The sequence below is a fragment of the Cucumis sativus genome, chromosome 3 (genome assembly GCF_000004075.3).
Source record: "Cucumis sativus cultivar 9930 chromosome 3, Cucumber_9930_V3, whole genome shotgun sequence".
NCBI classification, from domain to species: domain Eukaryota; kingdom Viridiplantae; phylum Streptophyta; class Magnoliopsida; order Cucurbitales; family Cucurbitaceae; genus Cucumis; species Cucumis sativus.
The window spans coordinates 8,609,955-8,626,360 of NC_026657.2; the positions used below are offsets into that span (position 1 = coordinate 8,609,955).

General features: G+C 34.3%; 3 protein-coding genes across 4 annotated transcripts; 1 reads left to right on the forward strand and 2 right to left on the reverse strand.

Annotated features, from left to right (window-relative positions):
* Positions 1-539: 539 nt before the first annotated feature.
* Positions 540-7,266, reverse strand: LOC101211869 (eEF1A lysine and N-terminal methyltransferase). 2 transcript variants are annotated; one of them, XM_004133940.3, is made up of 16 exons: positions 6,799-7,266; positions 6,375-6,476; positions 6,136-6,202; positions 5,710-5,891; positions 5,221-5,481; positions 4,516-4,599; positions 4,359-4,406; positions 4,203-4,267; positions 3,477-3,525; positions 3,145-3,403; positions 2,456-2,577; positions 2,094-2,174; positions 1,937-2,011; positions 1,470-1,627; positions 1,106-1,256; positions 540-1,021 (listed from the first exon to the last, which is right to left on the reverse strand). In XM_004133940.3, the coding sequence occupies exons 1-16, from the start codon at positions 7,150-7,152 to the stop codon at positions 821-823; spliced, it is 2,259 nt and encodes a 752-aa protein (XP_004133988.1). In that variant the 5' UTR covers positions 7,153-7,266; the 3' UTR covers positions 540-820. The 2 variants fall into 2 exon arrangements, with proteins under 2 accessions (XP_004133988.1, XP_031739115.1); XM_031883255.1 differs by having other exon boundaries at positions 6,375-6,514; positions 6,799-6,938.
* A 1,967-nt stretch (positions 7,267-9,233) lies between these two features.
* LOC101212358 (alkaline ceramidase) lies at positions 9,234-12,439 on the forward strand. The gene is made up of 3 exons (XM_004133942.3): positions 9,234-9,518; positions 10,186-10,497; positions 11,437-12,439. Exons 2-3 carry the CDS (start codon positions 10,247-10,249, stop codon positions 11,948-11,950), a joined length of 765 nt encoding a protein of 254 aa, XP_004133990.1. The 5' UTR covers positions 9,234-9,518; positions 10,186-10,246; the 3' UTR covers positions 11,951-12,439.
* A 542-nt stretch (positions 12,440-12,981) lies between these two features.
* On the reverse strand, positions 12,982-16,055 carry LOC101212114 (chromatin assembly factor 1 subunit A). The gene is made up of 2 exons (XM_004133941.3): positions 15,443-16,055; positions 12,982-13,486 (listed from the first exon to the last, which is right to left on the reverse strand). Exons 1-2 carry the CDS (start codon positions 15,851-15,853, stop codon positions 13,316-13,318), a joined length of 582 nt encoding a protein of 193 aa, XP_004133989.1. The 5' UTR covers positions 15,854-16,055; the 3' UTR covers positions 12,982-13,315.
* Between the last annotated feature and the right edge of the window lie 351 nt (positions 16,056-16,406).

A 16,406-nucleotide genomic window follows, 5' to 3' on the forward strand; every position in this document is an offset into this window, starting at 1 on the left:
ACAGTTAATTTATCTATTAGATTTAGATTTTGTTTAAGAAAATCCAAAACTTTCTATTAAATGTCCCGAGTTTAAATCCAAAAAAAAAAAAAAAATCTATTATCCAAGAGGTATAGATATTTTTTTAATAAAATAAAGTAGTGATCTTATATAATCCATTTAGAAAAATAAAATTAAAAATTAAAATTATTGTAACCACCAAACTTTTGAAAAACATTTTAAAAAATATAACAAAATTTCAGATTTTATCTATACCAGTTAAGTTTACAAATGTATTTAGGCTTATTTGAAGTTTAATGACTAAATATGTAATTCAATGTAACCTAGGTATTATCAATCAACCATTCTTACGTTATTAAAAATAGCTTATCACATTACAAAAAATTGTCTAAATATTCATACAAGTCATGAAAAATGGTAAGGGATGAAAAGCTTATCAAATATTTTGATTCGAGTCTATTGCACACCTAGAGGAAGACAAATAAAATCTAAATAAGTAAATTAATGAATAGATATAAATAAAAATGTCAACCAGAGCATAGCTTGACTTTAACCAAAATATTAGAAGTTCGAATCACTTACGATCAATCAAACTCTCAATGTGGCAAAGTTACCACAAAACATAATATATATAGTCAGAACACAAAAATTGAATCAAGAGAAATATGAATATGTTTCAGCCTTTCTAGCATGGCCATGAATCAACATTCTTCTAAGCAAAAATAACTCCACCCTATTATTTTCTTGATAAACTTAAATCTATAAAGGGAACATATATCTTACTGTACATTACAATATTTTTCAAAGAAAGTGCTAGCTTCTACTTCAAACATCTGATCTTCGTTGTAGCATCAACTATGCTCTGCCTCATTTCTAGGTGTTTCAAATTTAGAAGTTTCTCAAGTTGAAGAGATGCTTCATTGAAGAGATGATCCTCCTTTATGCATAAATCTGAAGGAAGAGCAAATAGCACTTCATTCACATCCTCCTCAAGTTGAAGGGAAAAGAGGTGATTGAAGACCTGCACAGGAAACACTTATAAGATACAATTGAAAACAAAGCCTAAAATAAACACACAACTTCTTTTCAGAGTGTTTATACTCACTCCTTTCATCCTCGTGACCACCATATTGTTAACGGTTGGAGATCTTGTGACCAAGTTTATAATAAAAAGACCCTGCTCGGAGAGGGCATCTTTCACTGCCAGTAGAAATGACTCTTCTACAAAATCAGCCGCTGGGCAGGTCATTCCAGAGCTGCAAAGATCAGAAAAACAATGAGAAGGCAAAAGAGAAGGGTATAGTTTGGCAAGTTATGGAAGTTTTCAGATATATGTTTTGAGGTTTTCTTCCCGTACTCTTGTAGTTTTGTTTTGATATGTTGTGCATTCATTATTTATAAGCTAATATAGGTTTTATATGAGAGAGAGAACAAACTACAAATATCGCACAAATGATAATTCAGACTACCTAGAGTCTGTTGCATCCACATCTATGATAAGTATGTCGACTTTCTTGTTTCCTTGTTCTACTTGAGAAGAGTTTCCATTATCAAGAGCTACCGTTGAACCATTTGTCCCATAGTTTCTGAATTCTCTAACAAACTGAATACCATCAGCAATATGAACCTGAAACGTCCACAGATAACCCATACTCTTGAGATACATAGAAAGTGCAATGTAGGAAAGTTTCAAGAGAAAATCTAGATGGCTCGAAAATCAAAACAGGCTAAGAGATGCACATCCAAAGCCAAGACTTTAACCCACCCCACAGAATCTCCAGGAATATTAGAGTTTGCAGATCTCCAGCAGCCCATAAACCTCTCTTTTATAACCATTGTATTTGCATGAATTCATACCAGTAGAGGTTGGAGCCATATTAAACTTTGAAAAACGTTGTATTGGCTAACAAAATTAACAAAGGTGTGGCAAGAATACCTTCAAATTTGCATCCTCAGTAAAATCGAAGTAATCCCGTGCAAGATTGAGGATCATTGAATCCAATTCAACCACCTGGATCATTTTAAACTCAATGAGGATCATTGAATCCAAGTTACCAAGTTTTCGGGGTTAGGGGAGCACAATTATGAATTACCTCAATGTGCAAAAAAGACATGCATGCACGGAGGAACATGGGCAGCAAACCAGCCCCGAGACCAATGACAACTGCATTCACCTGTCAAGAACAGCTAGTTCAATTCAGCGGGAAGTTGGAACAGGAAAGAAACAAGAGAAAGAGACACGCATACAAGACATAAATAGCAGGAGAGGACTACTACGAATGCTGTTTATGTAAAAGAAAGAAGGAAGTGGTTAAATAAGCTTAAGGTGGTACTTGGTAGGATTCTACTTTTGTCTATGACCAAGATTAAAAAACTAAATTGTTTGTAGAAAAGTACTAGTTTGCATTTTCAAGATAGGACGAGATCATTGAAGGATCAAAGACAGTGAACTGACCATTTTTCCAGCTGATGCCACACTCCCCAAATATTGAGATATCAACATAAAACCAGATATGATCCCCGAATGATAAGAACTTGCCAGGTACCCATGATAAGCCTTCATTTGGTCACTAGACTCTGTCACATTATCAAGGAAAACAAAGTGAGAGTGGTGCAGAATAGGTGGTAACTTTTGTTGGGACTACTTTAGGTTAAACCTGAAAGTTTTGAGTAGTTTAATTGCATTTGCAGCTTTTGAGATCAGAAATCACATTATACACTATGAAAGAAAAAGAAAACACGACAAAAATAGAGATACAAGAGAGAGGAAGAACTGTAGGATCCACTGCAGCACTCTAGGAACCATCCTAAGGTTTAAGGCTTGTATCCACCTCCACGAGCATCAAATACAAAAAATGTTGTGCTGGTAAAAAACTGTTGAGAATCTTATTCCCAAACATTTTCTTGGGTTTTTCTGGTAAACAATAATGGCCTTTGTCACTTTTCTATCTATGCTTGAACTTAACACATACACACTTGAACTAAATTTCAAATTCCTAATCCCAAAATCTATTGGATCTTCCTAAGTAGTAGACAGCGTTTGTTGCAGAAAAATTAATAAAGAAATGATATGCATCATTCTATTTACATTCAAATGAAAATAATCTAATCCTAAAAATTAAACTATATTTCGGAGTTTGTTACCCTTATTAAGTCTCTTCTTTCCTTTATTTTTTGATTTGGATGATGCATGAGACTTTTTCCTGTCCATCTGACCAGAAACTTTGTCATCAACTCTCTCCCTTGTCAACAAAGCTTCAGACTGCACCAAACTCTCCGTTCTTTGGAAAACAAGACGGCGGAATATCAAATCTCCAGATGGGAAGATGCGACTGGCATCGCCGCTTACATGTTCATATTTTACATCTTCAACTACTATTGAACCAGTTAAAGACGATGTACCCTACAAATAAAGTAAGAAGGTGTTAGGAAAAGTACGATATCCAATTTCCCAGGGCATTAGAAACATTAAAGACCTGGAAAACACAATTGCGTTCCTTGATTCCATCACTAGCCATCATAAATCTGCAACCAATAACAACCAATATTCTAAGTAAGGAAATAACAATTTTTTTGTGGCATTGCCAAAGCATCCATTAGTCGCTTTTTCTAGTATATACAGAACAGCAACATAATTTCACAATAAATCGCATATAAAATAATAAACTCCTCAATGAATAAAAGAATCCTTCAAATCAAACAGTGAGACTGAGAAATACACCCATTCAGTGGTTTTATTTCCTAAAATTATGTTTAAATTTAAAACAAATTATTATAATATAATTTTTTTAAAAAAATAGACAAATATTTATCCCCTGATAATTAACCTGCACAAGTAATTTTCAATCAGTAGCAATTATTGAGCTTGTGAAAAACAAGGTGTTGCACTTGTATACAAAATGAGGATTTCTCTTCAATTGTCCAAATCAAGAACAGTTTTCTGAACAACAGTATTTCAGAAACCTTGACGTAACTGTCATTACGTGTGAGTGGCATGCAAACTTTGATTACATGTCACTATGAAGAACGTGATATATGGAATAAAAAAGGTAGAAGACTAAATTACTAATTACAACGACACATTGCTGTGCGGCAACCTCACCCATGCAGAGTCCAAGTGTACAATTATTGAGATACAGAGAAACGATACATTTATTTTTGGAAAAAAGGGAAGGAAGCATATAGCAGTTTATGTTACATACGGAATTTGAGATCCACTGTCATCTTCTCCAGGTGCCAATTGTTTGACTAGGGGAGACAAATCTTTCTGAAAGTAAAACGAAAGATGTGAAAAGTATCAAAGTTAGAAATATCAGGTCATTTCCAAACGGTACAACTGAAGGCAAAGCACATAGTACCTGAATAGCATCCATGTTGGCACCAGATTGCGTTTCATCTAATAGAACCTAGAGCAAATAAGTGATGTTTGTAATGGATACCAATATAGAAATCACTTTGTAATCGGTACAAAGATAAAAATTGGCAGAAGAGTTCTGATATTCAATAAACAAGTACCATTATAAGGCGAGCAGCTTTTGAGCTTTCAACAACCATCCACTGGCCTTCTTCTGAAGAGAACAGCCATTCATGAGCTCGAGTCTGAAATATAACAATCCATTATACGTCTAAAAAGATTGTAAGAACACATGCATCAAAGGCATAAACAGCTGGAGGGAATTCCAACCATCCACTGATTTGCATCCAGGCATATAAACAGCCAAAAGAAAGAAAGTAGATCACAAACATGTACTTCAATTTTCATCCTCCCCATAACCTTTTGCAATACTTCAATGATCTACTTACTATAAGCTAAAGAAAGTTTCAAATAACAAACAAGTCTTATATTGACAATTTTCTACTCTTTCTCACAGGAGGTAACCAGTGTCCAGAAATGTGCAGGGTCAGGGAAGGTAGAATAGAACCCAATTATTTCAGCAGAGGCTGAAGTTTGATGTTTCTTCAAAATTTACGCTCCATTGTGGCAATTGAAAGATTGTGTCCCAAACCAATTTTGGTGAGCAGATTTAACAAAGTTCAACAGCACAACAAAATTTTCCATAAGGTACCTTACCTCCTTTGAAGTAGAGTAAATTCAAAGCTTTACAGTATAGATTAAATGGTTATCTACAATGTCTAGACAAATAAAATATTCCATCATAATATGAGGTGTGAATTATTTTTCATTCTTTAATAAATTAACTTTGACTCTAGGAAAAAGACCTTGGGCACTATAAAAACTCCACATTCATACGAGAATGGGCCAGAATGCTCCCGAGCATCAAGAAGTACAGCTCTGTAACTGAAAATAGAAGTCCCTTGTCCACCTAAAGTAAATTGAACTCGACGGCCTCGGTGAAGTTTCTGCAGATCTCCCTTTGCTCCAAGTTGCAGGTCTTCTAGAGAGAACAACAAATCATCACCACTAGAATACTTTTCGCGAATTCTATTCTCGTTCTCAAGACTTTGGACAAGTTCACGAGTCTGAAATAGATCAGTAGCCTCAATCAAACTTTAGCAAATTACTGAGCGAAGGTCTGCATAACAGTTCTTATATTAGAGAGCAAATAAACTACAGATAATTTTCAACCAAATCAACATGCTTAAAGGTAACTTGAACGAAGTTCCATTCTGTTATTAAATACTGGTCAATGAGTTTGAATCTTCCAACATCAATTCATGACTTAAGAAGAGCATAAGGCAATTTTTAACCTGGTCTCCACGAGAATCAAGTGAAGAAAAATTTAAAGAAGATTCTATCTGGTGCCACGCAGTAGATTCATCTTTCTCCACCACCACCATAAATGTTCGAAAACTAGGCTTAGACGGTGGTTTTGGAGGTATGACATGAATACTCATTTTCCATCCAAAACGAAACTTGGGAAAAAGCAAGCCTGCGAGAGCATAATGAATCAAAATGTATGTTTTATAGAATCAAACAAACAAACAAACAAACAAAAAAAATCCAAGGTTAAATAATTTCCACCATAGTACCATACTAATACGATCTTTCCCCTAAAAAATATTAAAACCAATTGTTCCCTTTAAACGTACAACTGAAGAGATGCAAAAATAAGTACATAAATAAAAATTGAATGTGGCAGAGATGATCTACGAAACTAAGTTTGAAGATAGTACCTAGAACATGAGATTCTGCTAAGGTAAGGCAGATAAATTTTCCTCCTGGTTTTAGAACTCTTTTCACCTGTAAAGACGATCCACTAAGTGAGATCAAATATAACTTGTCTCCTTTTTATGGGAAGAGAAACTAAAATAAACTGCTACGGCTTAATTAAAATCAAATCACACTAAAGACAGCCCAAACAAACAGAATATTACCATTTCTTTCTTACAAAAATTGACTTCAAAATTAGTACCTCGGATAAGTATTGACTTCCTAGCTTAGAACCAACTTCTGGTTCCATTAAAGCATCCAATCCACCTTTATCAACGACAGCATCAAATGTGTCGTTCGTGAACTGTAAATCACATGTCAGAAAAAGGGGGAAAGTGCAACCTGTGGAAAAGAAAATCAACTGCAACAAACTGTAGCCATAACTCAGCTACCTTCTAACCCAGATAATAAGATTCAAACTTGTCCCCATATTTCATTTTGGTAGTGCCCCTATCTAACGAGCTACACTTCATGAAAGCCGATGCCTTACAATTCATAAACTATATGCATTGATTCCACTCATTTTCGCTCTAAATCAATCCCGCGCCAAAATTAGCACGTGCTGTATGGCTAAGAACATCCTACAAGAACACGCACACCAACACGAGAATCAAGATGTTAGCTACCTGCATGTTCGTCATATCCATGACGCGCCACCGCATATCAGGGCGTTCTCTTACGTTCCGGCGCAGCATATCAGAGATTGCAACTTTAGAGAAATCAATGTTGGTGATACATCGAAAGCCGGCGTCGTAAAGCTGCTCAGAGAGGCTGGAGTTGCCGCAACCAGGAACTAGAATCTGGGGAGAAGGGGATTTTGAGAGGGTGGGAAGGTGGGAAATGAGTGGGTCTTTGAGCTCAGGCCACTCGGCATACCACTCAAAAGCATCGCCATGGCCACGTATGGTGAAGAAATTGTCCCAGTTCTCTTTGCTGGTGAAGTCGCCGAGGGTTTGGAGGATGTTGTCGGCTTTCGCCATGGCTTTGCTTTTCTCGGCCTCTCTTCCGGTGCTTTGCTGTGCTTATGGTGAACGGATCTCCGAGGGTTTTAGCAGGGATTAGCGCCACTAAGAAAAAATAAAAATTAAAGTAAATGTTAAAAAGAAAATGGAGTTTGCAAAAATACAAACAAAAAAAACATAAATGGAAGAAAATGTAATTGTGCGCTTGAATTAAAATTTTGATATCGTGTAAATAACTTTTCTATTTTTTTAAAAAAAATTCTCGTAAAAATTCTAAATTCTAAATTATAAAATGACAAATTTAAAAGTAAATTATTGTCCATCGATTATTAGTCATATTTGTTAAATTTACTGTATAAAGAGGAGAGATAACTTTTTTTTTCTTCTAATTTTGTAATCATTAGATGCATTTTTCTTTTTTATTTAGTTTTTAATGTAAACAATTTTAATTTTATAATAAAATAATAAACATCGTGTCGGATAATAAAATAAAGACATAATGTAAAATAGACAAACAAAATTTGAAACTTCTTATAGGTAGTTGAGAAGTTTTTATGGTTAATAAGTTGGTTGTTATAATTCGAAATTATTACAATTGATTCGTGTGTATTAGTTTAGTTTAAATTATAATATTTTATAAAAAAATAGTAAGTAATAGTGAATAATAGAATGATGATGAATGTAAAATAGTAAACAACGTAGTAAATTAGAGTTTTTGAAGCAATGTTGAAATTGATAAGTATAAAATAATATTTACTGTAGCAAGAGGTGTTCGCTTTACTTTTGAAAAACGTGTACCTCAAATGACTCTTTAAATAGTATTCACTATAGCAATACGTTGTTGTTATAGTCATATACAATCTTTGCCCCAAAATGCTTTTTAAATGTTCAAATTTAATATCTAGGTTTTGAACGAATCTTAAATTTAGTTTGGTGTTTCATTCACTTTTAGGTTACGGTGTCAATTTAGCAACTACTGTCTATAAAAGATTAAAATTTAGTTCATAGAGTCTGTAATCTAAAGTTGATCTCGTGGTTTTTAAAGTCTTACCACATTAAAACTCGATTCAAACGCTTAAGATTAACGAGTAGAGACAAATGTAATGTTGTATCGCCTACTACTTCGACACAAACGCTCATTCACCTACTTAGAATGAATTGACCATTGTCACTAAAGATAAAATCAATACTTTCATAACTCGTGCTAAGAAAAGGTATGAATTGAATGGATTATAGAGTTTTGTTTTTTCAAAATGTGAAATTAGCTTAACAAAAACAAAAAAACTTGCCTACAATTCTAAGATCTTATTGTATCTACAATTATATGTATATATTTTTTAACGACAAGTTACCTTTCAATCCATCGTCAACATTTTAACAGCCAAATAACTTTGTTAATAAAGACTAGCAAACACATTTAATACTCAGATTTAGGGAATAAAAAGCTATAATTATAATCAATTAAATTGAAAGCAAGCGAAAAATTTAGGTTAAACACTCATTCTTAAAACTTATAAATCAAATTAAAACAAAAATTAATTAAGTAAAAGTTTTGAAATTTGGAAAAGGTAAATTCCCACGGAAAAACAAATATACAAACAGCTAAGCTTTAAAAAAAATATAGTAAATTGAGCAAAATATTTATATATACGACAAATGAATTTAGAAAGAAAATAGCTTATAACACTATTTTTTTACCTGTTCTAAATTTGACAAAAATAGTGATAATTAGATAATAGTATGATCTTAAAATTTGTTATTTTTATAATTTTAGAAATATAAATGATATTGAGTTCTGTTAGCATATATATATATATATATAATTTCTATTTTTTTGCGAACTCTCTCTCTGCAGATAAAGGTTTTTAAAAAAATATAAAAAATAGACAAATCATTTAAAAAAGTAATTATAAATTTTATTTATTTTCGTATGAAGTGTGAAATTTGTTAGATTTTTTAGAATTGATCTAAAATCAATAATTTAGTATTTAAAACATTATCGCCGTTAGTGTAACAATTTAAAAAGAAAAAAAGAAATAAAGAAAAGCGACGAGGTAGCACGTGAGCGCGTAATAACACGCAGCATTAAGGCGCTTCAAAGTCAGATTCTGATTCCATAAATCACGAGCCGCGCCAAAGCTCGATGACCGGAGCAATATCAACCGTCGGTGTATATAATCTAACGGCAGAAAATTGATTTCCGTCATCTTCCTTTATATCTTCACCACGCGCTCGTCGTCCTCCTTCTGGGTAGCCCTAATTGGTTCGGACTCTCAGCTCAGATCTCCTCCGATCGCTTCGCACCACCGACAGAAACACCTCAGGAATTTGAATTTCAACGATCCAACCATGGTTCTTCTCTAGCTTTGATCTGTTTCATAACGGTCAGTAGTTTCTTCAATTCGTAGACTTTGTTTTTCTCTTGCAATTTTGATTTTTATTCTACATGTTTCGTTGTATTGCTCCGTGATTGTTGCGTTTGAAGGTTTGAACTGTTCGTCAGTTTCATGAATTCCACGAGGAAGTAAAATCACGATGGAAAAATGGAAAAAATGAAAAGAGTTCGTACAGAAGTCAGGGTCAGCGTGTTATTTTGGTTCTAAATTTGCTTCAGAAAACATTGCTATGGTTATTAGTGTCGTTGTGTTGGAGTCGGTTTACTCTTGACGTTTCTTATTTGCACGATAAAGAATTTTAAGGAATGGTGTATGAAAGTTGCAATTACGTTTTCTTAGCTTAGTGCGATTCTAGGTTTGGCGGTTTCTGTCGTTTTGGATTTGTTAACTTGACCAAGAAGTTTAGAAAGATGGAAAGCCTCTTTCTGTCTAGACATTTCACATCTTCGGGTTGTTTTTGTTAACGAATTTGGTCAATTGGATCCTTCAGTTCTAAGAATTCATGATGATTCAGAAAAGTTTCCTCATCAAATACATATTTCCTTAAGATGTTGCAGTATTTGCTTGGGTCAAAAATGGAAGTTGTTTTTACTTTGACTTGTATCTGTGTTATTTTTTTCATTTACTTATTACTTATTAAAGAATATGATTACAGGTTTGTAAATCCTGAACGGTAGCAGGCAATTTGAGTGTTGTCGAGCATACTTATTTTTAGAATGGCAGATACGATATCTAGTTTCTGGGGTCCTGTCACATCTCCTGAGTGGTGTGAAAAGAACTATGTCTACTCTTCTTATATTGCCGAATTCTTCAACACGGTATCAAATATTCCATGCCTCATTTTAGCACTTATTGGTCTCGTGAATGCTTTGAGACAAAGGTTTGAGAAGAGATTTAGTGTTCTTCACATATCAAATATGGTCCTTGCCATAGGAAGCATGTTGTATCACGCCACCTTGCAACGAGTGTAAGTTTTCTTCCTTTATATTGAAGAATAAAAGAGTGAAGATGACTTATGTGGCAGTCCTATTTTTGGCTTGGAATTTCTTTTTAATTGCTTAGTTGATATTCTAAATTTGTATATGGAAGTTATGGTTTGTGAATCAAAAAGTCTAAAAAGAAAATTTGGTGAACCGTAGCTCTATCCTTGTCCATCTCAATAGATTTCTCCTTTTAGAGACTTGTCAGCTAAAGGAAAGGTAGGAGGAAATTGTTAAGCAAATGATAAACTAGAATTATTGGGAAACTTTTGAACGTTTTTTCAATTGCCCAATAAAAATTAGGACTATGCTGTTTGGTTTGCTTTGTGCTTGCACGTCAGGATGGGAAAAGATTGATTTAGCCATTTAGGGTTACAAGTAAGTTGAAACGATTGTATCCTGGCTGTAGAAATTGTATTTTCTTAAAGTAATGGTTTTTAAATTTTTTTTTTTTATGATCTCGTTATATCTTATTCACACACAAGGATAGCAAAAAGAAAAAAGAAAGAACAAGTTAAAACTGTCTCAGTATTTCATCAATTATTGGAATTCATTCTCTCGTGGATGAATTTTCTGGTTCTTCTATCAACCATCATCTCTGTCCTCTGATTTTCTCTTATTCTAGTGCGTTAGGAGTTGCAAATTTTACATTTCCTGCCCTCTTTAGGGGAAGTTTGGTGCATGTAATGATGAGTGCCCTGTGAAATTCTTTTTCCTGGAACTTTATTGGTTTATTTCATAAATAGATGGTGTAGTTTTCATAAACACTCTCGTGAACGTTAAGTATAGCTAGTGGATGCATAACTTATTATGCCATGAAATTTGTGAATGTTTTGTACAGCATTTAGGGGGTTGCATGTTCTGTCAAATCTTCTTCATCCATTGTTAACCTATCAAATTGGATTCAATGCTAAATTTCTTTTCAGACAACAGCAAGGTGATGAAACACCAATGGTATGGGAAATGCTCCTCTATATCTACATCCTTTATTCACCAGATTGGCACTACCGGAGTACGATGCCTACGTTCTTGTTTCTATATGGAGCTGCCTTTGCTGTTGCTCATGCAATCATACGTTTCGGAGCAGGCTTTAAGGTACATTATGCAATACTTTGTCTTCTCTGCATCCCTCGAATGTACAAGTACTATATTCACACGAACGACGTACACGCGAAGCGGCTTGCAAAGTTATACTTGACGACCATCTCTCTTGGGACCGTTTGCTGGCTTTTCGATCGCTTGTACTGCAGGAAAATCTCTAGCTGGTATTTCAACCCTCAAGGTCATGCATTATGGCATGTATTAATGGGGTTCAATTCTTATTTCGCAAATACATTTTTAATGTTTTGTCGTGCTCAACAACTCGAGTGGAACCCAAGAGTAGTCCACTTTTTGGGGTTGTTTCCATACGTGAAGGTTCAAAAACCAAAGAGCCAGTGACCGAAAGGGTCGTATCTTGGGAAGGAAAAAGAAAAACGACATTCTTTTTTTTCTTTCTTTCTTTTTTTACCTTCTTTTAATCTTGACATGGGTTTTTTGGTTTTTGGCTGGTTATGATCTATAGGATTAGACATTCTTTTACCCCCTCCTTCTTGCCTGTGTTTTTTTTTTCTTCCTTCTCTTATGGATGTAAAGATCATACTCATCTGCCATTGATTTAGATTGGGTTTTTACCTACAGGTGTAAACTTGTGTTCTATCTTCTTATTTTTCTCTTTTTGGCAGGTAATATTAAGCAGTTTTAGAGTTTTACTGCTCTCATAGGAAATGTCTTATAGGGATTTTTCATTAATTTGCTATAGAATTGTCTTCCAGAAGAAGCAGTTCAAGTTTAGTATAACAATTTTGATTGTTATTTATATGTTCATTTGGAACTTGTAGTCTGATGATGATTATATATGATATGATATGGTTGACGGTTGTACTTGTAACTGATTTGATTTACTTTTTAACATATTTTATGTCTACTTTGTAACTTCTCGTGATTACTTATCAAACCATTCCCAAGAGCCAACCATGTCTTATTAATTAATAGTACCATAAGATCTTAGCATACTTCAATCTTCACAAACTAAAAATTATAGTATTATACTTTAATCAGCTTGGATTTAACGATCAAGTCAAATCAATATAAAATTCAAATACATAGTAGTATATTTTCTATTGTTAAATTTGAACAAATTTTCATCTTTATTTATTTTTTTTTTTTTCAAGTGTTTATATTTATATGATATCAAAAACTTCTCCAAAGAAATTATGTTTTTATTTTAGTTACTTGGGTTAAGAAGAAATCAAGTAAATATAGCCATAAATTATCCTTTTTAGTACAAGAAAGGATTTGAATCTTACGCTTGCTTTTGATTGCTTTTGGCTGGTTCACTGTCTTTCTTAAATTAAGGAGGAGGAAGAATCTCAAGCCATAGTTACAAAACAATCTCCCATTAGACAAGAAGAGAATTAAAATTCTATAACTTTGTAATGAAGATAACATGCTCTAAATTGATAGAATTATAGAATTATTAGTTTGAAGTTTTAAATGCTACAACATCAAAGTGTAGAAGAAACTGACTTTCCCCCCTAATGATAATAATAACAGAAACAACATCAAAGAGTAGAAACTGATTTCCCCCCAAACGATAATAATAACAGTAACAAAAGGGTGTACAAGATGTCGAGTGCTTCATCGCAAGAGTCAAAAACTTGGATTATGCAGAAACTTCTCAGCTAGAATCCAGTAACTAAAAATTGCTTCCAACAAAGAAACGTAAGAGAAAGTTGGGCAATTATCACTGGAAAGTAAGAAAGCTCAGAGAGTGATGGTATTAACAATGGCTTCTAATAGCTTCTCTTCCAATTTATTTTCATCAACCCACATGGAACTCTGCCGTCTTAGTAGCTCCTTCTTTTCTTTCTTTTTTTCTTCCCTCTTCTTTTCCATCATTCTCCAATGCTCCAACTTCTCAGCTCTTTCTTTCACCTATATAATCACATCAATTGAGCCACGTTAGATTATTGAGTGAATTGCAAGAAAAGATGAGAAAACTAGAACATGGTTGAAATCCTTCTTAGCAAGGACGAAAATATCCGTTGATATTGTCAAAATATCAGTCGATACATCCATGAATAAAAAAGTTCGACATTGACATTCATCTATGGATATCTTTTTATCTGTTTTGCAAATGATTGCAAAACATAAAAAATTGACGTCTATCTAATTCAATATGAATAGAAATACTAGTAACAATATCCATAACTTAGTTTAATAGAGTAAAAATAACTCATATATTAATTTAAACAATTTTTCTAAGTTTTTTGACTTGTAGAAATATCCTTTAATATCGATATTCTCTTAATATATCAATCCGAAATAATTGTACAATTGAACTCTCAATATTGAGAAGAGTGAAAAGTCTCTTCAAGAGAGGCCACTTCCCCATTTAGCACCCACTAAAATCAAGGGCAATAAGGGGGCCTTACAATTAATCCTCAGGGATTAGAGGAATTGCCCAAGCACAGGAAAATATTCAATAAAATGAATGAAGAACTTGGCCACTCTGAAACTTGTTTGCCCAATGGTCCCTTCCATGAATTCCCATAAGATGGGAAATTTTACTTGGGTGACCGAGACCTTACAAAATTGATAATCTTGTCAATTGATCACTAGATTTTGTCACACTCCTGAAGCCTTAGTGGATGAATGTTTTCCGTAGAACATTGGTCAAAGTTTAGTTTGTCCCAAAAGCTTAAATTTCAAACTCTTCTCAAGAAGTGGAAACAATTTATTATGTTGGAAAAGTCCAGCTTAAGGAAAACAAACAATGACTAGAACATTCTTTTGAAGCTAATAAAGTCTACCTAGATCTGACTTTCATTTGTTCTATTCCTAAGAAATCCCATCAAGCTACATGAAGTTTCAAATCTCAAGCTCCTAATCTCAGATTCTAAATTACTGGTTTGCATAAGACGTGTGTCAACCGCCAGAATCATTTTCAAGAGAAGAAGAAATGACAGTTTCAAAAACAAGAAGAAAACAGAAGCCTTCTTGACAACCCTGTCCTCCTTTTCAGCGACTATAACGTGGACTCCAATCCAAACAATTAGAGAAACTTTCTGTGTTTTATCTGAATGGGAATTTTCTTCCTTTTCATATAATTTTGTAATTTCAACATTTCACTATAGAACATAACAGCTCAAACTTTGGTCCAGAACAGGAAATGATCAAGGAACTCCCAAAACCATGGCACCTATTGAATAAAATTCGGCTGACAAGCTTTTGAAAAAGGAAGATTGGGGACCTCAGATATAGAACATCACAACTAAAGTTTTGCTCCAGATTTTCCCCATATGATGAACAGTTAACACACATGATTGATAATAATAGGCAATTGGCATGAAAGCATTCACTTCACGTACGAGTATTATCCTGACTTCAAATGTTTAAATTCTCGACATAATAGGAGAGTTCGTTAGCAGAACCTCGACCTTCTGGCAACTCTTCAACATCGTTGTGACCCTTGGGGACTCAAATTTAGTTCAAAAGCACCACATAATCATTCAATGAGCATATCAAATTAAAAGTTCCCACTATTGAATTACCAAAATGGCAAAGTCGGACTAAGAGAAGCGTTGAGTATGTAAGCAGAGATGAGACGAAGAAAACCAAAAGCACCCATTTACATTTAGCGAAGTTAAGACAAGAACAAGAGAGCAGCAAAACATATAACCATAAATATACCAATTCAAGCAAGGAATTGAACCAGAGACAAAAAAATTCCCTCCTTCCAATCATTAAAAGAAAAATTAACAGACTTCTCTCAGAATTCATATAGATTCGAAGTAATGGATGCATTTCCAACCAAATTCTTACCAATTAAAACTTCAAGCAATAATATCTCACGACGTAAATGTTAAAGAAGATGGGGAAATGACTTACCAAAGTCAGTCGGAACTCTTCATCAGCAACCTTACGCTCTTCAGCTCGGACTTTAGCAGCTTCAGCTTTAAGCTTCTTGCGTTCCTCATTGGCAACCCTAAGCGCTTCTTTCTTGGCTTCGTCCTTCTGCTCCCTTTCGAGCCTCAAGAGTTCAACCTCCTGGATGTAATTCTTACGTACCTGTTTCACCTGCTTGGCATACTCCCTTCGGAGCCGAGCAAGTCTGGCCTGCGCTTCCTTGGGGTTTTTCGGGGCCTGCCAGCTACCAATAAAGCTGTTCGCCTCCAAGTATTCTTGGGTCTGCAGGTGATTGTTATGTTGAGCGGTTTTGATGGAAGTGGAGAAGGAACGAAGAAGGTTATTAGAGAGATTGGTTGCATTGCGGATCACGGAACCAGACGCAAACGCCATTGGTGTCGTACAAGCTTCTGGGCTTCAAAATCAGAACGATTTGAACAAATAAATTCAACAAAAACAGGGATTTCAAAATTACGAATTGAAGAACAAAAAAAACAAAGGGTTGATTATAGAGCTCGAGATGGAAGCATTTTGCAAATGGCAGCTTGGGGAGTGAGAGTAGAGAGAGGAATAAGATGGGAACGGTTGATATGAAAAAGAGAAGAAACAGGAGTAGGGTTGGCTGCCACACCACAACGAGTTGAGCACGGTTCGGTTCGGTCGATGGTCAAACCAAACGAAAAAGTTCAAATTTTTAAATGCAACTGAACCGATTTTCGGTTCAAACTGATTCAGACTCCACTGCTATATGGAATTTGGTTTTTGGTTTTCGATTTTGGCTTTCTCAATATGTATTATTTAGGTTTTTTTTTTGTCAATATGTATTTTTTAGTTAAAAATTGTTTGATTCACCGGTTTTAAATCTGATTTTGCTCGTTTTTTACCCTGAATTAGAAACGATTTGGTTCGTAATTCCTTTAAGTCGAACCGAACCATATTTTTCGAA

What these genes read in the sequence shown, in the direction of transcription:
- LOC101211869 (XM_004133940.3), bottom strand. Translation starts at nt 7,152, where the DNA reads ATGGCGAAAGCCGACAACATCCTCCAAACCCTCGGCGACTTCACCAGC. An exon ending in AAAGAAGAGACTTAATAAGG is followed by an intron (nt 2,578 to 3,144) that starts GTAACAAACTCC and finishes ATAATGTGACAG; the next exon opens with AGTCTAGTGACCAAATGAAG. An exon ending in TGGTCACGAGGATGAAAGGA is followed by an intron (nt 1,022 to 1,105) that starts GTGAGTATAAAC and finishes TTTCCTGTGCAG; the next exon opens with GTCTTCAATCACCTCTTTTC.
- LOC101212358 (XM_004133942.3), top strand. Translation starts at nt 10,247, where the DNA reads ATGGCAGATACGATATCTAGTTTCTGGGGTCCTGTCACATCTCCTGAG. An exon ending in CACGCCACCTTGCAACGAGT is followed by an intron (nt 10,498 to 11,436) that starts GTAAGTTTTCTT and finishes ATTTCTTTTCAG; the next exon opens with ACAACAGCAAGGTGATGAAA.
- LOC101212114 (XM_004133941.3), bottom strand. Translation starts at nt 15,853, where the DNA reads ATGGCGTTTGCGTCTGGTTCCGTGATCCGCAATGCAACCAATCTCTCT. An exon ending in AAGAGTTCCGACTGACTTTG is followed by an intron (nt 13,487 to 15,442) that starts GTAAGTCATTTC and finishes GTGATTATATAG; the next exon opens with GTGAAAGAAAGAGCTGAGAA.